Source organism: Emys orbicularis, chromosome 6 (genome assembly GCF_028017835.1).
Source record: "Emys orbicularis isolate rEmyOrb1 chromosome 6, rEmyOrb1.hap1, whole genome shotgun sequence".
NCBI lineage: Eukaryota > Metazoa > Chordata > Testudines > Emydidae > Emys > Emys orbicularis.
In genome coordinates this window covers 5,366,898-5,389,300 of record NC_088688.1, presented here as the reverse complement: position 1 = coordinate 5,389,300, position 22,403 = coordinate 5,366,898, and the positions used below count along the sequence as shown (strand labels likewise).

Genomic DNA, 22,403 nt, shown 5'->3' with positions numbered 1-22,403 from the left:
ATGCAGCAGACCAGCAAAAAACCAACTAGTTCTTAGCAATCAATTTGCTCATCACAAAGTCAGGAAATATTCAAGCCAGTCAGGGCTGCTCAGTAAAAATGGCACAAGAGGTCACAGCAGGAGTTTTGCTTCAAGTCCCCAACCCCTCATGTCTGGTGCTGAGCAGCAGACTTGAGGCCCGGGTGCCTTTGTTCAGAGAGTGTACAGCCCCGCTCATCAGAACTGCAGGAGCAGATCCCGGGGACACAGAAATACCTATATGGATCCCCACCCCAATGCCCTTACAAAAGGGCGCAGGGATTCCACGCTCCAGAGAGTGGAATAGGGAACTAATATTTAACCCCATTCATTCCACAGCTTCTCAAAGGGAGACTAGCTGCACCACAAACAGCCAGAAGACAACAGCACTGGGTGGAAGATGCAGTGATCTGGTATCAATACGCACACAGCCCAGAAGGAACAGATGAAGTCAATGGCCATAATTATAGATCTGTGTTTGTCCACACAGTCCAGCCTCTCTCGAGATGATGCTATGGCCCTGCGTTTAGGACAATGCAGCCCTAAAACATTTGTGATATTGCATTTTAAAAGCATCTCAGGACTCAACGGAAGTTAGGCAATAATGCGGGAATCTTTGCTTCCACATTAACAGCCTTTGTCATGAGTCAGCCTGGCAAGAGCAGGCTAAGGATGGAAAAGAGCAGTGGTGTCAAATGAGACACTTGGAAGTCCTCTTTAAAATCAAGTGGAGTGAGTGCTGGAGAAAGGCCAGAGTCTGGGATTACCCCGTGGAATGGGGCTGAGAAATCACCAGCGCCAAGAGGCTCCCTGAGAGGACGAGTCCTGCTGAAATGACACTGGCCAGTGACCCTTGGGCACAGGAGGGAGGAGGGCATGTTCATGCTTCTCAGAAAGAATGGGCCATAGCTCCTCACCTGAGTCTTGTTATAGACTGAGCCACTGATATCAGGCACACCTGTGTTACTTGAGGTCACAGAAACACCTGGAAAACAAAAAGCCGCTGACAACGAAAGAGCCGAAGGCAACCCAACCTGAACCTTCCTTTTCCTTGCTCCTGGGATCCCCATCATGTTCATTGGCTGTTGCCTGCATCCTCTGTGTCACCCCCCCACACACACACTATATCAAATGAAGCTACTCCTGGCTGGGGTGTGCCGTTCCCTCCCATGCCATCCCAGCCCCTCTACAATTCCCCACATTAGGAGTCAAAAGAAAGTGCAAAGGCCTATTTCCTGAGCTCCCTTTATAAATCAGGCGCGAGACCACTGGTGTATGCTGCCTATGCCCACTATCCACAAGCTTCATCCCCATTCCTAAGGCACCAAGCTGGGTAGTACCTAGGGCACTGACCGTTCATTTAGATAAAGAGAAGTCAATGTTCCCCTCAAATTCGGGAGCACGTTAAAAGACACTGCGTGGTTCCCTGGTCCACAGCGGCTGAAGCAGCTAGCGTGGCAGGATCAGAACCAAGCAGGGGATTGATCACCAGCTGGGAGGTGGCCATTCATTCCCAGTCTGAACTAGAATCATGGCTCCCAACTTGAGCCGTTTCACTTACGCAAGAAACAAAGATCAAAGTCTCTAGCCGATGAATGAAAGGATTGGGCTGGCTGGGTTTCCACTGCTCTCAGACATGTGAATAACAAGGCTGAGGATATAGGTTCCGAGCAGCTGGTCTGAGGAAGATTTTTCTGGCCAGTATTTACTTAAGTCAGGGTTGGATTAGTTGGTGCCAGGGGGTCACTGTACATTTCTCACATGGTCCCACTAGCATCTGCAGAATTTAAGCTTTCATATAAAACAAATCAATGTTCTAGCCCTTATGCTATGCAAAGAAAGCATTCCAGGTATGAATGGATGCTATCGGTGATGGAGTCTCCAGAGAGCCTGAAACACTAACTCAGAGAGCTGTGACTTGCCCCCTTCACCTCAAAGGGTGTTGATTCTGGAGCCTAATCATGAATGTAAATAACATTCATGATCTAACTGGTGACCATTTCAGCAAAGAGACAGCTGCTCTGGGATCAGGGACCTAGCGTCAGCGGAGTGCCACTACCCCTCCACCACATCTGAACATTAGCTTCCAGCTGGCAGAGGTAATGGTTTGCTGTTTCTCCTCTGTGTAACTGAACAAAGCTGGACTTCAGCCACTCACCTCCTTACACAAATTCAGCCATTGGCTTAGAAGGAACGTTTGGAACATTAAAAGCATTTTGAACGTGAGAGATGGAGAAACAGCTTGGGACTCACCCTATTTGAGAGCTGGTCGTCATGCTGACCTGACACTGGGAATACTGGGAGTTTGCCCTGCAAGATCCCTGATCTGAAGTGCTTATGTGCACCTCAGATCCTTTTATTTGTTACCTTTCCCAGGTCCAGTGCCAGCAGATTTGTTTTGTGCTTGAGATGACCCACTGTAGCCTCCTTTGCTGTAGTCTCCAGCCGCCGTGCCCTGCGTTAAGTCATCATAGCCTGCCAATGTGGACAAGACATGGTGCGACAGTGAGCAAGCAGCTCTGAGGACATTAAATTAAATGGCACAGATGCACTGTCCACTGGAGTAACCTTACCTGCTCCATAACCATGTTGTCCATAACCACTTGCCTGCTGAAACGGGGTGGAAGCGGTGTTCAAATTGACGCCATGCTGCTTGGCTGATGCTGGAGGTACCTGGAGGCAAAAGGCATTCTCAGTTAGAAAACAGCATAAAAGCCAGTTTCCACTGCCATCTAGTGGGGAAGCTCATCCCATGACTCCGCTGGCCTCACTGCGCTGCATCTCCCAGCTGTGAAATAGAAGCCTTTCAAGTGCCAGGAAATCCTGGATTCCTTTCCCAGTACCTCAGAGCAGTGAGATCTAGCGCTCGGAGCACAGGACTGGGAGCTGGGACCCAGGAGTTCTACTCCAGCTTCCAACCTTGACTGCTGTATAGCCTTGTGAGAGAGTGACCGCTTCTCTGCCTCAGTTTACCCCTCTTGTAAAATGAGGACAGTATCTTCCAAGCTTGGATACATGATAACTTTGCTCTGTAATTGCTAGGTAATCTCCACCCCAAGGAACGTGCATGTTTTATACATTTATAAAACCAACAGTGAACAATGAATTCACTCAAGCATCTGGAGATCACAAACCGGAGTCACCCAAACACACCGGTGGGATTACAGCCCCATAACTCAGGGAGCCTGGTATTTATTTTGTATAATAAAAATGTACAAAGCCTGGATCCAAGCCCTGTACAGACTCTGTCTGCACTTATCCCTCTACCTCCTTCTCCTCCCCCAGGGAACCCCTTGCCTCCCAGTCTCCCATTGGTGTCCCATAGCCTCTTCCCCCTAACTGATTTCTCCAGCCTCTCCCACGCCACTGACTCAGCTTCTGCCTTCCCCTCCAGCGGCCATCCTGGGCTGCTACAATACAGTTGGGCTCAAATTTGTAATTCCTGGATGAACCATCACCTCCCCCCCCCCCACCCCAAACAGTTTTTGACACTGATCAACATTCTCTGCTGTAGCTCTATACCACTCACCGTTGCCTACATAAAGTTAGAATATTACAGTCCTGGCCTTTTAAAGTTCCTCCAGTCCTGCACGGACACTGTTGTTTTACACGGAAGCCACAGAGCGGATGACAAACGTGGAGGTCAAGCTTTAACGTTGCTTGCCAAGTTGCCATACAAAAGAAGAAGTTCCACGCATAAGCTGAGCCTTATTTCACCGGAAATGCCCTGCAGGACAGGGGGAGGTTTAAAGGGCCAGGACTGCACTAGGCAAAGCTAGAGAAGCACAAAGAGGGCAGCTAACGGAGTATGGTTTAGTTCCCATGACTTACAAACATGGTGGGCCCATACTGGAATGCACTGGGTACTCCTGGCACGCCGGCGTAATATGGTAATCCCGTGTAGCTGTATCCTGGGGGCAGCGTAGGGTTTAGGAAGGGCTGCTGAGTGGTATGGTGAGTCTGCGTCTGATTCTGCTGCGGCTGGGCCAGGGTGGTAGCGGGAGCAGGGGAGGCAGAATCCCCGCGGCCAAATTTTGTTACATCACCTGCAAGAAAAGCCATCAACTGTTTCAGGAGGGTTGTTTCCCATCCTTTGCTTTCTCAGCTCTCCAGCACTGGCAAAAACTGTCAAGGGATGGGCTTGTGCTACAGTCCAGAGGGTGAGAGAGTTTAGTGGTGAGAGCATGGACTGAGAGTCAGGACTCCTGGGTTCCACTCCAGCAACTCATTGCGCGACCCTGGCCAAGAGAGAAAACTCTGTGCCTCAGTTATCCCACTGACAAAATGGAGATAACAATACTTACCTGTCGCACAAGGGGATTCAGTCACTGAGTGTTAGATCATTACAAGAAATGTACTATAAAGCATAAGCTCTGAGTGGCCAAACAGCAAACAGTTCATTGGGTTAAAGTACCACTCTCCCAGAAGTTAACCTGGCTAGCAACATCTCCTGGGCTAAAGGAATGAGGGCCTTTGACAAAAACATGCAAGTCACTGCAAGGTCTCTATTTGCCAAGCATGACCAATTAGATCTCTGGTTCCTCACAGCACCAGAGCTCTGGAGACAGTAGATAAAGGCCAGGAAAGGCAGGCTTGCATCTGAGGCCAACTAATTAAAAACGTAGGAAGGGAAATTTGATTAGTAGCCCAGAAGAGGCCTTCTAGTAGCGCCGGGCAATCCGAACAAGAAACCTAACCACACTAGTGTCTTGGGGACAGCCTCCAAGGTAGCGCGCTCATCAATTTCTGGGGGTGTGGAGGCAGAGATCCTGTAGGTGCCAGCACAATACAAACAATAACAATGGAATGGAATTAAGTCAAAGAGGCATTTAGAGAGGTCTGAAAGGGTCTAACCAAGAGTAACAGATGGACACTGAGCAAAGGAGGCTGAATACCAAGAAGAGGAGTCATTAGGCTGCAGATACTTTCCCAGGAGCAAAAGTTCTATCAGTTGAGTCATCTAAACCCAGACACAGCACCAGAAGGAACAACCTTGTATTGGCTTTGGGATGGACTACAATTCGGAAGTTCAATCCCTCTTTCGTATGATAGGACTTGTGTATGGAGTAGATATTGGCTGAATATTCCTGTTAACATCTTAAGGAAATCAGTTGTCAGAAGCTGAAATGTAGCCACTTACAATTCCTGCTCTTGTCTGACTAGTTTGGACTGGCCGGCTAAGCTGCCTGCAGAGAGAAAGCCAGGATTGCTCCTTTGGCCATAGCAGCATGCCCTATGTTCAGAAACCAATGCTTCTATTCAACCATCATCCTCATCTTCAATTAGTACTAACCTGAGTATGGGTTGTTAGCAAGGCTCCCATCTCTGCCTGTCAAGGTTGCAGGAGCAGGGAATGTAATTCCATAATAATCCTGAAAAAGACAATATTTATTAATACTCAAATGCATAACAGCGCCAGCCTGTTTTATGAATGCTGCCTTGTATGCATGCAAAGGTTCACGAAAGCAGAAGATTCCCAACAACACTGGGACAGAGTGAATGGGTTTATTTTTCCCTCCTGCCAAACGTGCAAAATAAGGGAAGCATGGACAGAAACTTATCCAGGCAGGATGTGGCAGAGCTGAAGATTTGGAGTGGCAGCCCTTGAATCCCCAGCTCTACATAATGCCTGTTTCTTAACACATTTAATGATTTCTTCTTAAAAAACATTCCTCAGCTGGTGACAAGTGTTCCAGCTCTGTAACACAAGCATTGCTGTAGAAAACCCCAGACACTAGCTAAGAAATGGTGCAAACATATATTAAAATGACCAGTGAGGGAGTTGCTAAAGGGGCACAATCAGAGTGTTACCATCCCAGATGGAGGATATAAGAACGCAAGAATGGCCCTACTTGGTCAGACCAAAGGTCCATCTAGCCCAGTATCCTGTCTTCCAACAGTGGCCAATGCCAGGTGCCCCAGAGGGAATGAACAGAACAGGTAATCATCAAGTGATCCATCCCCTGTCGCTCATTCCCAGCTTCTGGCAAACAGAGGCTAGGGACACCATTCCTGCCCATCCTGGCTAATAGCCATTGATGGACCTATCTTCCATGAATTTATCTAGTTCTTTGTGAACCCTGTTATGGTCTTGGCCTTCACAACATCCTCTGGCAAGGAGTTCCACAGGATGACTGTGCGTTGTGTGAAGAAACACTTCCTTTTCTTTGTTTTAAACCTGCTGCCTATTAATTTCATTTGGTGGCCCCTAGTTCTTGTGTTATGAGAAGTAGTAAACAACACTTCCTTATCTACTTTCTCTACACCAGTCATGATTTTATAAACCTCAATCATAGCCGTCTCTTTTCCAAGCTGAAAAGTCCCAGTTTTATTAATCTCTCCTCATACGGATGCCGTTCCATACCCCTAATCATTTCTGTTGCCCTTTTCTGAACCTTTTCCAATTCCAGTATATCTTTTTTGAGATGTTTAAATTCCTATTACAGTAGCACCTAAAGGGTCAGGACCCCGCTGCGCTAGGTGCTGCAGACTCAGAATAGAAGCTGATCCCTGCCCTGTCCCAGACAGTTTATAATCTAAAGACAGGACCCACAAGCAGAAAGACACACAAGAAGCACTGTGTAAATTACAATTTTTACCAACTCTCTGCCCCTCCATAACAACCCCACCAGCAGCCCCAGTCCAGGTTTCTCGGCCAACCTGCACTCTCACCGTCCACCCAAAAAGCCCTCCACCCACCCCACTGTGCTGTGTTCCCGCAGAAAGAGATTAACTTTAGTCTGGGGAAAGGAAAAAGTTTGACAGCTGCTTCCAGGTGCTCCTCCATCTCCCCCATCCTACCTACAAGATGCCTATGCATATGTAACCTAAAACTCCACTAGGCTGTTTAGCTCTCAGAGTTCATGCCTCCTGGTTCTCCTCACCCCCAAGCCTGCTCTTCAGGATTACAGCTTGACAGGCCCCTTCTTGCCACTGAATGGATTTGCTTCAGATTATTCCCACACACACCCCGACACCCTCCCCAATATATTAGCTTGCACTTTTCCATGCTGGGAAAGGATTTTTCCCCACATTTCTAATCTCTATGTTCCTTCGTATCACACACATCTGTCCTCATTTGGGCTCCCAGCACCTCCTAATTTTGTATCATTTGTGACTGTCATGAAATATGCTCTCCACACCCTCTTCGCCATCTCTGAGGAACTCTCAATAAGACAGAATTTAATAGACCCCTACAGTACCAACTGGACACCTTCCTGCAATTTGATCCATTGCTATTTATCATCCTTCGCTTACCAATCTTCCAGCCAGTTTGTAAGCACATGCGACAGTGTCATTTCCAAGCCAATATGAATTAACTTTAATGAGAGACCACCAAATCCTCTGCTAAAATCCCAACATATTATGTCAAATTAAAGTGATATTTACCCTGACCATCTCTCTCCAAGAGAAACAACAGAAACAGTTTCAAGGGAAATCTGAAAGGTGCTAGGTCAGAACTTACATTCCATATATCCCTTGGGGTCAGTCACCTTTCTAGATGAGGTGGACAACAAATACACACTCACACCTGTATGAGGACAACTCTGTGGAATTAGGTTGGGAAGGATGTTACATCCCATTGTCTTTCACACCAATTAAAGGAAAATCCAGCTTCTCCTCCCCCCGCCTCCCCCCCCCCCCCCCCCCCCGTGACTAGCCCCATAAAAAAAGTCACAGGAGAAACAGCACTAATATCCCACGAGGAAAGTGTGAGTTGTTTACAAAGCAAATCCACATTCACCCACATGTGAGTGTGAGGGGGGCACATGTGTTTTTGTTCTTAAAAACAGTTCAGGCATTATGTTCTTGGCCCCACAAAATGTGGGGTTTGATGTGCCATTGATGAGAGCCAAGTCCCCGCTATCACAAAGCAGACCCTACAGGTCTGATATCAAGGTTACATAAAGGGCTCAAACACAGCTATGGAGCAGCAATGCAGTTACCCAAGAAGACAGAGCAATTTAGTAGGTAAATAATGGAGCAATGCTACCTAATCTGGGAAAGGCTGGCCTGATGCTACATCAGTGACTATTAAAGCAATCACAATAAACTTATTCCAATGGCATCTGACCCCACCAATCCCGCAAGATATTATAGAGAAACCTTTGTATGCATACTGGAGATATGTAGGTGGGTGTGGAGAAGGGGCACGTTCAGAGCTGGTGGGAGCACCGCTATGTCTAGACTTAGTGCTCCAAAACCGTAGAAATGGTTAAGAAAGTCAGGGGCACGGAATTGCTTGCCTCCCCTCTGCTAGTCCTGCTGGCCCTAAAGTTTACCATCACATCTATTATCCCAGGGAGTTGTACCAAGGTGGAACTCCAGAGAGGAACCGTCCCCCCCACCCCAGGCTTGGCAGGAGTTTGTTATGCTAATGCTCACAGATGATGAAAGACAGGTATATAGTTTGCTCCTCTTTCTAATCTAGACATTTAACTGCATGACTCACACAAAAGCAAAACCTAAGCCACACTAAACCATTTACTTCAATATAATGCATTGTAGTCTTCTTGGGTTGCTATTACTGCAGGGATCTGTGATTTATCCACGATCTCTCTGTGTAACAACCATTTGACCAAGTGAGGGTTGGGGACTGTCTCCCCTCAGTTGCTCCCATTATGTCTAGTTTACAAATGTGCTCTTTAAAAGGACATTAAGTACAGTAGCTTAAACCCCATCCATTTTAATACAAATTCTTATTTGTTTCCAATATGCTTATTTAAGAAAAGAATTTTAAAAATCATTTACTTTTCATCATCTATGATGATCACTTTTCCCCTTCCCAAGTTTCTACAGTGAGCTCTCAATTTCACTTTTCTTTTAGCCAGTTTCACTTTCTAGATCTCATGAACTGTCACACTGCAGCAAAGCTTGGGCTGCAAATGCCACAGAGGGGAAGTTTTAAATCCCCATGAAACAATTTGTTTGGAATTAGTTTTTACGAAGGTAAATGCAGCAGAACCCCGTTTATCAGATCTTACTGGGACCGGGGCCAGATTGGATCATCAAAAATTCCGATAATCCAGAGAATGGGAAAGTGCTAGGCTGCAATGCCATCTAGCGGCCACAGGAGAGGTCTCCCGCTTCTGGACCTGCGTGTGCTGGTTGTTCGGTTAATACGGAGAGCCGGAATGAAGGGTCAGATAAATGGGGTTCTACTGTATTCAATATATTTTATAAAGATAAGGAGGGTGAGATAATATCTTATTGGACCAACTTCTGTTGGTGAAAGAAAGAAGCTTTCACTGTGTAAGCTCAAAACCTTCTCTCTCATCAAGAGAAGTTGGACCTGACCTACCTTCTCTCTCTACTATCCTGGGACCGATATAGCTACAACAACACTACATACAACATATTTTATAAGACATTTAAAAAGAAAGCCTACAATTTAGAGCCTGAAACACCTGACAGTGGTCCTTTAGCTACAAAGAAAATCTCCCTGGACTATCTTGAATATTATATGTTCATACTGTGTTCCACCAGCCTACTATTAAACATATTTCAATTTAAAAGTAGGAATTTACAGAGGTAGAATGTAACAGCCTCATTCAGAATCTGGCCAAAAACCAAAAAGGATATCACCTCAATCCTTTGTAGAGGTTACTTCAGGATTTGTAATGACCTCAAATGGTCAACACATTGGTTTTGCAGCTCATCTGAAAGGCAGCATTGCCAACAGTACAATGACCCTGAGACACTATATATACACACTCAGACACTGGTGCAACAGAGACTCAAAGGGAAGCGCACCACAGTGTCCAGACTGGGCCCAGCAAGCACTGAGACAGGCCCCCACACTTTCCCCAAGAGGAGTAATTACATTCTTTCCACCAAGGGGCCTCCTCCAAGCAAGGTCCTCTAATACCTAAGGGTGAACCTGACTCCTACTGAATCACCAACAGCGCTCCCTACAGAGCGCTCAGATCTCTTCAAAGATCTGGAATTCCAATACCAATACCATGTATCCCTGCTCAGCTTCAGAGTTTGACAGGTACGAAGGCTGCAGTCATATGTCTATGTCACATGCCTGAAAGAATTCAGATTTCCTATTGAAAAAACAAAACTGTATGGAAAATTCTTGGGGTTCAGGAGTCAGAAATAATTGGGGTTCCACAGTCAAAGAGAACAGACTCATTCAGATCTGAAAGATTCAGCACCTTAGGCTATATTACTATGATTAAGAACCCTAGTGCCTGAGCTGTTTAAATATTTCAGAGCGTAGTTTAGCAGTACATGCTGCACAGAGCACACAAAGGTCAGAGGTCAAACACCCAGGGTCTCTAATAATGCTGCACAGAGAGGAGATGTTTAACATCCCCTGGGGGAAACATGGACATTGGTATGGAAGTCTCAGAAGACACTTACGTCGCCAGTTGGAAAGTGAAAATGAAAACAGGGAAATTTTAGAGAATCAAAAAATGATGAAAGGAACAACATCCCACCAAATAAATTCAGGGACATGGAAGGCATGCACAGTAGACCGCAGACATCTAACAAGCTACAAGTACTCTGGCATAAGCTGTGTGAAACGTTATCATCATGGCTACCAAGTCTCAAGGATTCCTGTGGCAGATTTGCCTGGTACTGCTGTTCTCCGCTGGAGTCATGTCGCTGGACTGTAACCTGCTTCGTCACCAGCAAAGCAAATTTAACTGGTACAGTCTACAGCTGCTGCAAAACATGGGTGGGAAGTTTCCTTTGGAGTGTCTGGAAGACAAGACAGCCTTCCAGTTTCCTGAGAAGGTTCTGAAGCCCAAATTTCAACAACATGCCAAGATGGCCATCCATGAAATTCTCCAGCAGCTCTTCGGCATCTTCAGCGGGAACCTGACCCAAACTGGCTGGGAAAGAAGAAACGTGGCGAGGTTCCTAAATGGGCTCGCTCTGCAGACCGAACGCCTCGAGACATGCCTACCTACAAAGGCCGGGGCCAACATTCGGAGACTGAAGAAATACTTCCAGAGGATCCAAGATTTTCTTAAGGAGAAGAAATACAGCACCTGTGCCTGGGAGATTGTCAGAGAGGAAGGGCAGAGGTGTTTTCAACGTATTGACAAGCTCACAGTTAGGATGAAAAAGTAGGCGACAAACATTTTACTATGAACCTTTGAGAAGTTTGGGTGACGCAGCGAACTGGGAGCAGGAAACCATCTGACCTCAAGCTTAAACTCTAAGATGGACTTTGTGACGCTTTTCAAGTCAATGTATTTGACTCCGTTTGCCATCGGTAAAATGGGGATTATACCATAAACTTCAGCAGGTGGGGCTGATTGTTTAAAATGCTCTGAAGAGGAAAAAAGCTACAGAACTATATGAATGTACTTCATGTACTGTGTACGAAGTCTCATCCAAAAGCTAAGAAATAGTTTAGAGGCCAAACACAGGTGGAGGGGGAAAATATTTTGCAATTGTTATTTATTTTCTTTATGCATTGTCAAACTTCTCCTGATTGTGGGAATGGAGACGGTCACATCTATATTTATATATTTATAACTATTTATTGTCTTTGTGCATTGTCAAACTTCTCCTGATTGTGGGAATGGAGACTGTCACATCTATATTTATATATTTATAACTATTTATTTTCTTTGTGCATTGTCAAACTTCTCCTGATTGTGGGAATGGAGACTGTCACATTTATATTTATTTATTTATATATTTAAAATAAAAGAATGGCTAAAAAAATTGAGGAACTGGTTGGAATGACTGTAGTCTGTTGCATATGCTCTTGTGAGCCTCACATAATGTTTATGAGCTGAATGTAGCTTGTACTGATCTAAGGCAGTGACACTCAGACCTCAGTGATTCAAGGAACCAAATTAGCGATTAACATTACCCAAAAGAACCACAGTAGGGTGAATTCACTGTTTCATTTACTTTATATATATAAAAATAAAATTCTCACAGCAAAATGACTGACCAAGTATTATTTTATCAATTACAATTGCTTAACAACATTGTAAAAGCATCCTGATTGGTTAATTAAATCACACTCTTTTACTATCATGTGCTACAAAGCCGCAGGAGACACATTAAAGAGCCACTTGCAGCTTGTGAGCCTCAGTCGGAGTATCACTGATCTAAGGAAAGACACAGAAGACAGACACAATATGATCTGACCGGAAATAATAGTTTTCAGGGAAAACAAAGGTAGGGCAGAATCATAATGGATGGAAATTGGAAGCAAAATTAGAGACTTCCTGGATATCACCAGATCCACAAGGGGTGGAAGATGTGTGAAAAATCAGGTCGTGAGTCAAAAGAGGACAAGCATTGCCAGGGAATGCAACAGGGTGTTCTTTAGCTATGCTGAACATAAACATTTTACATTATTTTTAAAGACTCTTCCCATACTCAGACCAAGACAAGGAGGACACAAATAGAAGCCAAGATGCTATGGTTAGTTGGGCTCTGGGTCCTGTAGGAAAGGCTCTCGGGGTGCCTTTTCATGCTGGTTTGTTTGAGGGAATCCCCACCAGCAGAGATCAAGGGAAAGGAAAAAAACCCATTTCTCCATTTTTGCTAAGCCCCTGCTCTGGGACCCATGTGTGCATGCAATATGAATGAAAAATGAATTCTCTGGTTTTCCTATCCATTGCTGGAACATTTTAATATTTTAACCCTAGAATCATAGAAGATCAGGGTTGGAAGGGACCTCAGGAGGTCATCTAGTCCAACCCCCTGCTCAAAGCAGGACCAATCCCCAGACAGATTTTTGCCCCAGATCCCTAAGTGGCCCCCTCAAGGATTGAACTCTCAACACTGGGTTTAGCAGGCCAATGCTCAAACCACTGAGCTATCCCACCCTGCCCTTCCCCAGGGGAAAGAAATTAGTGTCCTTGGCTCTCTTTCCCATATTTAAAAACAGGTTTTGTTCACCCATGAGATACACCAAGCTTTGTTTCCTGGCTTGTAGGACAGTTCAATCTAACAGAGAGCTTAGGCCCAGATGACAATAAGTTTGAATATGGTCTTTATGTTTGCCAACTTCCTGGATGTTTGGAAGCTGGGCAAGTCAGGAAGCCACAAAACAGCAGACAATGATTATTCTAAGCTGTCCAGCGCCTCCCAATTGCATGCGTTTTCCACATATTACTAAAGAAAGCATGTAATTGCCTTATAAGGCTTCACAGCTACTAAGAGCACAGACGAATACATTCAGTGTCCATCCTTTGGCCTTCCCCTTGTTTAGTCCCAATGCCTGGTGATCCCAGCAAGAGGACTGTAGTCTCCTGGCAGTCTATTCCTCTCCCCACCTGGCTGCAGGAGCACCACCAAGCCCTCTTCGCCAGACACCCACTTCTTGGAACGGTTGCCACAGGCAGAGTCTGGCTCGGGGCTGCTGGTTGTAAGGGGGTCAATACAAGGGCAGCTAAACTTTTTTGCGTGCTTTCCCCCCAAGTCTGAAAATGTAATTCGAAGCCCCCAATTATTTCACTGATGTTGTGACGCATGAGGCTTGATGTGAAAGATGTCACTACCCCTGGAAACCTTGGTGAGAAGCCAGCTCCCCTTCCTGACTAAAAACCAAACCCTGCCTCAATCTGTTTTACAACTATCTGCACCACACTCGCCCCCATCCTCTCGATGCTGAAAGAAGGGCAGGAAACTCCCCCAATCCTCTCTGCACAACCCTGTCTTGTGACTAAGAGGGGGAACAGCGGCACTCTTGCTCTGTCCTTTTGGTCTTTCCTCTGTCACCTCTGGTACTCTCTGCTTTCCTGAACAGGCCGACATTTACAGTACAACAGCACTGCCATTTTCAGTTGGGGCTCCACTTCTTGCGCCTCACTGATAGTCACAAGATTCTTGTTGCTGCTCAGGCAGATGTTCACTCTCAATCCCAGCAACAGATGATCCAGACCCACAGCCGAAGAACCCAATGTGAAATTTAACACAATCTGGCCAATTTCACCACAGCTCGGAATTAGCAACAGCCACAAAACCGGCCAGATTCTCTTATACCTACCAGAGAAGGTTTCACCACTCACCGATAAGGAGCGCACTTTAATTTCTGTTCAATTTGTGATGTGGAAAAAGGAAGGGTTACTCACCGTGTGCAGTAACTGTCGTGTTTCGAGATGTGTTCCCTATTGGTGCTCCACTTCAGGGCTGCATGCACTTCTTGAGTTCTTGATCGGAGATTTCTAGTGAGCAGTGCACGACTGTGCATGCACCCTATGCCTCCTTGTGGCAGAGTGCGAAGCTATATAAGAGATGTGCAGGCAAACCACCCTCAGTTCCTTCTCTACCCAGGCTTTCCCTAGGGAACGACAGCAGCAATGGCGAAGGAGGCTGGAGAGTGGAGCACACAGAGGGACACACATCTTGAAGAACCAGTTACTGCACGGGGTGAGTAACTCTTCCTTCTTGGAGTAGCATCCCTATGGGTGCTTCACTTCAGGTGACTTCCAAGCAGCATCCCCAGAAGAAAGAGGGAACTTCGGATCAGAGTCCAGAACTGAAGGTAGTATTGCAAAGCCAAGTGCCCCGTCGTATCTGATGGCATAGAGCAAGGAGTAATGCTTTGGAAATGTATGGACTGAAGTCCAAGAAGCAGCTCTACACATCTCTAGTACTGGAGCACTCTTAAAAATGCAGTAGATGTTGCCTGTGGTCTGGCTGAATGTGCTCTCATCCTAGGGGAGGAGGAGGGGGGGGGGGCTGACAACTTGCAGACTCTTAACAGGGAAAGTATCCATTTCAAAAGTCTGAGCAGAGCTAGGACCCCCTTTAGATCTAGCTGAAAAGGAGATGCGAAGTCTAGGCAATATCCTAAACTGCTTTCAAATGTCCAGATTATGAAAATAGGATTCCAGCTGAGAAGGATAATGTTTCAGGAAAAAATACTGCTATGGTAGTAGACAGACAGACTGGTTAAGATACAAATCTGATGTACCCTTTGGTAGGAACTCAGGATGTGGCATAAAGAGACCGTATCATTAAAGATTAATATGGGGGGAGGGGGAGGAGGAATCTGCCATCAAGGCTCCAATCTCATCCTATGAGCCAACATGATGGCAATTAGGAAGACCATCTTCACAGATAAATGAAATAGGGAGCAGGTTACCATTGGTTCAAATGGAGGTCTCAGAACCAGGGTTGAGGTCTGAGGATGGAGTGGGGTGTCTAATGTGGGGGAAAGAGATTACCCAGACCCTTAATAAATCTGGACTATACCAGGTGAGCAAAAAGACTCCCTCAACCAGAAAATGAAAGGCGGCTAGGTGTACCTTGACTGGACTGATGGATCTCCCAGATGTCTTCAGATTCAGCAGGTAATCTAGGAGGAGGGAAAGGGGAACCAATCCAGGCTGGAGGTAACAACGACCACACCAATGAACAAATCTCTTCCATTGCTGCAGGCAGGTAGTGTGGGCTGATGTTTTCTACTGTTTAACAAACACCTGTTGCACCTCCGTAAAGCAGGAAGCCTCTATTGCCAAGAACCATCCAGGAGCCACACCCTGAGGCATAGAACTGCTCGGTTACGGCGATACGTGCAACCCACATCATGAGACAGGAGATGAGGCATGGTCAGGAGCTTGATTGATGGATAGACACATAGTTGAAGGAGGTAAAGGTACCAGGCTTATCTCAGTCAGGTAGATACTATGAGGATAACTCTGGCCTTGTCCTGCCTGATCTTGTTCAGCACATTTAGATTTAGGGGTGTTGGGGGAAAGGCATAGAACAGACTCTTCTTCCCTGGTAGAAGAAAGTCAAAAAGAGAGGGCACTTCCTGTTCCTGGAAGTGGTGAAGATATCAGCCTCTGGCAGTCCCCATCTGAAATATGCTGTGGAGAACCTGAATGTCCAGCTCCCATTCATAGTCATGGGAGAAGTGTCTGCTGAGGGCATTGGCTGTGATGTTCTAGATACCTGAGAGAGAGACTGCTGAAAGCTGGACATAGTGGACTATACACCCGTTCCAGAGCTCTATGGCTTCAGAGCACAAGGCGGGGATCTTGCTCCTTCCTGTTTGTTGCTGTAGAACATGAACGATGGGCTGTCTGTCATGACCCTGATTGCCTTGCCCCTGATGAGGGGCAGGAAATGGAGGTAAGTGTTTCTGACTGCCCTGATCTCCAATAGGCTGATGTGGAGACTGGCCTCATGGTCTGTCCATCTGCCCTGAACCGTGTCTCCAGGTGGGCTCCCCAACGTAAAAGGGATGTGTCAGTTAGAGAGTCACTGACAGGGTTGGGTGACAGAAAGGGACGCCCGCACAGACGTGGAGTTGCTTCTTCCGCCAGTTTAGAGAGTTCTTTATATGCAAGGGGACAGTCACCTGTCTGTCCAAGGTGTGTCTCCTCAAAGAGTCGGTTGTTCTGAACCAATCCTGGACGCAGTGGAGGCACAGCCTTACGAGATTGGCCACAAGGGTGTAAGCTACCATATGGCCCAAGAGTTGAAGACAATTCCTTATCGTGGTCCCCTGAAATGTTCTGCCAGACTTGACAAGATCACAAATCTGTCTAAACGGAGGTACACTTTGACTGTCAATGAGTCCAAGTACACCCCTATAAACTGTATCCTTTGTACCGGTACCAATATTGATTTATTTATTTTCAGCTGTAGGCCCAATTCCTGGAACAGAGCAAGAGCCATGTGGGTGGAAACCAGCACTGCCTCAAAGGAGCAGGGTATGGGAAGACCAGGATCACTTCCTGCTGAAGGAAAGCCACCATACCTGCTAGAACCTTTAAAAACATCCTTGAGGCCGAGGATAGGCTGAAGGGGAGCACTTGATGCAGGAAATGATCTTGGCCCATTGTGAATAGTAGGTATTTCCTGTGCAGTGGGCGAATAGTTATATGGAAAGTCGGCGTCTTGTAAATCGAGGGCCAAAAAGCAATTAAAGGAATTATAGTTGCCAGAATCACCAGCCTGAACTTCTGAGGCTTTACAAACTTGTTCAATAGCCTTAGATCTACGATCGGCCTCCAACCTCCATCCTCCTTTGGCACGAGGAAATATTTTGAATAGAAGGGAAGGGGACCAGTTCTACTGCTCCTATCAGAGGAGAGAGTCCACCTCTTGCCTCAACAGAAGCTCATGAGAGGGATCCCTGAAGAGGAATGGGAAGGGGAGTGGAAGGGAGTGTGTGACATAAAATGGATGGTATAGCTCAAATGTTAGGACCTCCAAGACCCACTGGTCTGTGGTTCCTGGTGAAAATGGACAAGGTAGTCCCCAAAGGGAAGGAAGTGGGCTAAAAGGCACAACTGTACATCCAGAGGAGTGGGAGGATTTGAACCCCTGACCAACCTATCAAAACTGCTGTTTAGATGACACCTGGATGGTCATGGAGGGCAGTTGGGCAGCTATCTTCCTCTGAAATCTCTCCCTCTTTCTGAGACCTTCCCAAGGTCTAGGGTACCCCAACAACTGAGTAGGGCATGACCTCTGGGCACTCTGAAACTACTGAAACGTTTCTTGCTCGTAGGTGTGTCCAATGCCCAGGGAACACAGGGCAGCCCTGGAACCCTTCAACGTGTGCCGGGAGTCATTCATTGTCTCTGAGAAGGAGAAATCCTCTACTGTGTTTTGAACCTCTCTTGGAAACCCTGAAAGTTGGAGCCATGACATCCTGAGCATAACTACCCCGCTATGGAGATAGAGCTGGCAGCAGTGCCTACAGCATATAAAGGACACTTGCAACAACTCCATAACTATGGACTGGAATTGCTCCTCACAGTCATGTGCCAGCTTTCAATAAAGGCTGCAAGCCTGTTGTAATTAGTCAAGTAGTATTTGGCTATGACCGCCTGATAGTTTGTGATCCGGAACTGCAGGGTTGAGGACAAGTATGACTTTCATCCAAAGAGATCCAGCTGCTTTTGGCCCTTGTCATGAGGGTAGAACTTGAAAATTGCTGCCTACCCCGTTCATTCACTGCATCAACTACTAGGGAGTTAGGTGGTGGTCAGAATCCTTAAGCACACGTAGTGTTTCTTATCCACCTTTTTGCACATTGGTGGAATAGTGGCAGGCGCTTGCTACACCATCTTACCCAGGTGAGGAGAGCCTCATTAATAGGTAGCACCACTCTGGAGGGTGAAGCGGACTGCAAAATATTGAGCAGTTTGTGTTGCAGATCCTTGACTTCCTCCAGAGTGATCAGCTGAGTGTCTGCTACCCTTCTAATGAGGTCCTGAAGCTGCCTGAAGTCGTCGGCCATGGAAGGTAGTGGAGGCATAAAGGCCTCATCCAGCAACGACAATGAAATGGGAGTCTAAGGGGTGGCTTCTTTATCTGCCCTACCCTCCTGCTCCTCAAATGTCTCCTCCTGTGGGGGTGGTCGATGGGGAGGGGAAGATATGAAATCCTCGTCTCCCTGAGGGACTGTACCAATGGTTTGGTACATTGCTACTGACAGTTGGCCCATGGGTCCCAATATAGCCATTGCAGGGCTCCAGAAGAAAGTGTGTTTAGTATGCAAGGCTGGTTCCATTTCCCTTGGTGACCTACAAGGTCCTCCCTGCAGCTGGCCAAAAGGCAATTCCCAAATGGGTATGTAGGAAAACCCATCACTCAAGTCAAAGAGACCATTTGGAAGCGGTCTTCCTCCACATCCTCCCGTGGAGGGAGGGGGGCAGCTGTTGAAGATGGAGGAGAGCCCTGGGCCACAGGATGGCCACTCAGAGACCAAGTTCTTGGTACCGAGAGATGCTCAGTACCTGTCAACAACTCTGACGGACTCTGGTTCATCCAACACCAAGAGGTCCCTCGAGTATCACAATTTCTGTGGTACTAGAAAGGACCCCAGTACTGACGGCATGGCAGAACTCGATGTTATCCTGTGCTTGCCTTCCTCACTGGTGGAGGGTACCGGTATGCTATCGGAGATGTGCTTCTTATTCTTGGAGCTCTGGGGCTTCACAGTCATGTCGGTACCGGAGGAAGAGTCCTTGGCCTCAACGATACTCTCAGAGACCAAGGATCTCAACGGGGATCTGATAGCTCCTTAGAGTGAGAGTCCTTGCTTCTCTTTCTGGGAGTCTTCCCAGTGAGCTCCAAAGACTTCTCTTGCTTAGGCAAGCCTGCCCAGAGGCTGACGGGGTGCCGGATCTGTCTGGGGATGGATGTATGGGGGAGAGGGGAGAATCTCCTGACCTAGCTCAGACGATGGTTGAAAAGATCGTTCCATGGCTAATAGTCTGAGCTTTATCTCCCTGTTCTTCCTTGCCCTGGACTTAAGTGCCAAGCAGAAGAAACACTCCTGGGAGACATGGGATTGCCCCAGGCAACAGAAACATTTGGAGTGCCCATCGCTTATCGGTATAGCCTCCCAGCAAGAGAGGCAGTGTTTGAAGCCTGGCAAGCCAGTAATGCCCCGCCAAGACAAGACAAGTTGCCTGGAGGGAAAGAGAAAGACAGTCCTCACACCTAAAAACTAAGTAACTATAGTAAATACTAAACACTAACTTGCAACTATAAGCTACCTAACTGCAATAAAAAAACAGAAGGCCGAGTACGTTCTAGGCCCAGGCAGTAGAGAAGGAACTGAGGGCGGTTCACCCACTCACCGCTATGTAGCGTCGGTGTCTGAGGGCTCGTCTACACTTACCGGAGGATCGACATGTGGCGATTGATCACAGGTCGCTCTCCCATCGACTCCTGTACTTCACCTGAACAAGAAGCGCAAGGGGAGACGACGGGAGAGCGTCTCCCGTCGATATAGCATAGTGTGGACCCTGTGGTAAGTAGATCTAAGTACATTGACTTCAGCTACATTATTCTCATAGCTGAAGTTGCGTAACTTATATCAGGGATGGGCAAACTACAGCCCGCGGGCAGGATCTGGCCCACGAGCCATTTTAAGCTGGCCCGTGCGTTCCTGCTGGGGAGCTGGGTCGGGGGCAGCACCACGCGGCTCGGCCCCACTCCGGGGCTCCAGCCGGGGCGCCAGGTCGGGGACCGCACCACACAGCTCCCAGAATCTGCGGCATGGCCCCACTCCGAGGGTTGCAGGCTGCTCCACACCTAGGAGCGGGAGAAAGGACATGCCACTGCTTCGGGGAGCCGCTTGAGGTAAGCGCTGCTTGGAGCCTGCACCCGAGCCTCTCCCCAAACCCGTCCCAGCCCATATCCCCCTCCCGCTCTCCAAATCCCTCGATCCCAGCACGGAGCACCCTCCTGCACCCCAAACCTCTCATCCCCAGCCCCACCCTAGAGCCTACACCCCCAACCAGAGCCCTCACCCCTTCCTGCATACCAACCCCAATTTTGTGAGCATTCATGGCCCACCATACAATTTTTATTCCCCGATGTGGCCCTCGGGCCAAAAAGTTTGCCCACCCCTGACTTAGATCGATCTCCCCCCGTAGTGTAAACATGGCCTGAGACGAGGAGGCTTAAGTCATGTGTGAGGGCTGAACGGTCACTGCTAGCTAGAAATCTCCAATCAGGGGCTCGAGAGGCGCATGCGCACCGGAAGTGGAGTGGCAGTAGGTGTGTTACTCGAAGAAGAACCTTAAGGAACTTAAACCTTCTAGGTAATCGCACTGAAAGGAGATACTTGAGCAGCTAGAATACATCAGCATCTTCAAGGAAGTAGGACAGACTCAAGGGAAGCTCTTAAAAATCACCATAAACTGAAGTGGTTTCTCCTGGGCAGAAGGACTACAAGATTAACTCACAGTGAAAGCAAGCCATTTGGTTCATTTACTTACCATTGGCAGCCTGGATTGGAGCATCTGAAGATCGTCATAACCATAGATCTGCTTGAAGACAGATAAAAATACAACAACGTTATAACACTTTTCTCTAATATTGGCCAATTTGGGGGTTTTAAGACAGATTAATCTAGACTCAGCCTATTTTAAAAACACCAGGCTATCGTAGATCTTGTACTATCAAGATATATACAATTCTGTTTCCAAGGGCTAGCGCAGTTAAAGTTTGGTTGACATATCAATTACAAATCCTCATTTTCCATGGTCATTAGCACTCTGAGATTTGAAGTCTGAAGACTGTGTAGTCAGTACAGTTCTCAAGGGCACACAGTTTACTGGAAACAACCACAAGACATTCAGAGCTAGGAGCTAATCAACCTTCTTAACTGCATTGTTTGCTATTACTGCTCCCTGGTACATGGTGCTCCAAGATTCAGTGAACAGGCCTTAAAGTTTGCAAGATACAATCGTTCATTTCTAGGTTAGAACTGAGGAATGACTATTCCCTCCCTTCGGTGAAGAAGGAAAAGAACTAGTGGTAGGCCAGAGCATCCAACTGAGGAGACTGGACTGTGCAGCCACTGAGATGAAGTCTGTTCCAAAGCATGCTGACATCTATCTGAAAATACAGGTGACAGGACACGTGGCTGGTTTTGAGTACAGCACGCCCAATCCATCCCAGAAAGTCAAACATTTAACTCAAATGATTCTATTTCAACTGAAAGGGCCTAATACTGATCCCATTAAAGTACATGGCAAAACTCCCATTTTTCAGTGGAAGCAGAATCAACCCCGTAATCAAGGATTTTCAAACAGTCAGTTTTGAATTTAGCAATGAATTGCAAACCTGCACAGAATATACTTCCCATACCCTTCTTCAGCACCTGGTGCAACGAGTCCAGGATTCCACACGCAACACATGCCAAAAAAAGACACGCTGGCATAGATGGCGGCAGGTCTGGAGGACCCATTGGCACCAAGGAGTTAAGTAATCTACGGCAGCTACAATGAAGTTGCTTACTGGGTAGGCAGGCAGGAGTCCTCCAGGTCCCACAATATACTGGTTATGCAACAAGGGTGGTACACCTTGGGGCAGGTTGGGGGGAGCTTTGCCTGTAGAATCAAAATACAAAAATTTTAACAAGCCTCAAAGTAAAGGCTTCAGCCCTGAGCCAAGTTTGTTGGCCTGCCCTGAAGGCTGAACTCACAGTGTCTAGACAGCAGAGATATGCTTAAGAGGAATGGTGAATAAAAACTGCAAGCTAATACTACTTGAAAGAGGGCCTGAACATGATAACAGACACCCTGTTAGCTAAGGGACCAGACATACTAAGAGATAAGGATCCTACACAGGCCCAGAGGTAAAGAACATGGTTCCATCCCGGAGATCAGTCTGGGTTTGGTGGATTAGTTCTCAGGTTAGTAGGAGTCTGAAATGATGGAAAGGGTTATGGACCCATTGCTCCCTCCCCTAGTCCCTTTTCAGAGAAAGAGTCCAGGCCTCAGTCTCACTGCAACAGATAGCAACCTCGCTGCTCTCACTTTCCGCTCTGCTGTCAATCAGATGGAAATCACTAGTCATCAATAGCATCATAGCTCTCTTTTGTGGGTACTGCTGGCTTCAGCTATGGCCAGGAAGAGCGAAGAGGAGAGGTCATAATGCTATGAAGCAGGGCTGTGCTGAGGACCATGGGGCAAGAA

The 22,403-nt window shown here is 47.0% G+C and overlaps 2 protein-coding genes across 2 annotated transcripts in view; one reads left to right on the top strand and one right to left on the bottom strand.

Annotated features, from left to right (window-relative positions):
• UBAP2 (ubiquitin associated protein 2) overlaps nucleotides 1-22,403 on the bottom strand; it is a 134,666-nt gene that overhangs the window by 3,218 nt on the left and 109,045 nt on the right. Inside the window, exons 21-27 of the mRNA XM_065407069.1 lie at nucleotides 21,724-21,815; nucleotides 20,700-20,750; nucleotides 5,312-5,390; nucleotides 3,850-4,064; nucleotides 2,592-2,691; nucleotides 2,386-2,493; nucleotides 936-1,003 (exon numbers count right to left, since the gene is read on the bottom strand). Of these exons, the coding sequence (XP_065263141.1) occupies nucleotides 936-1,003; nucleotides 2,386-2,493; nucleotides 2,592-2,691; nucleotides 3,850-4,064; nucleotides 5,312-5,390; nucleotides 20,700-20,750; nucleotides 21,724-21,815 (713 nt within the window). The remainder of the gene's footprint in view (nucleotides 1-935; nucleotides 1,004-2,385; nucleotides 2,494-2,591; nucleotides 2,692-3,849; nucleotides 4,065-5,311; nucleotides 5,391-20,699; nucleotides 20,751-21,723; nucleotides 21,816-22,403) is intronic.
• Nucleotides 10,561-11,103, top strand: LOC135880278 (interferon beta-like). Its single transcript, XM_065406516.1, has one exon. The coding sequence runs from the start codon at nucleotides 10,561-10,563 to the stop codon at nucleotides 11,101-11,103; it is 543 nt and encodes a 180-aa protein (XP_065262588.1).

Bases quoted from the DNA above. Each gene is read 5' to 3' on its own strand.
- LOC135880278 (XM_065406516.1), top strand. From the start codon at position 10,561: ATGGCTACCAAGTCTCAAGGATTCCTGTGGCAGATTTGCCTGGTACTG.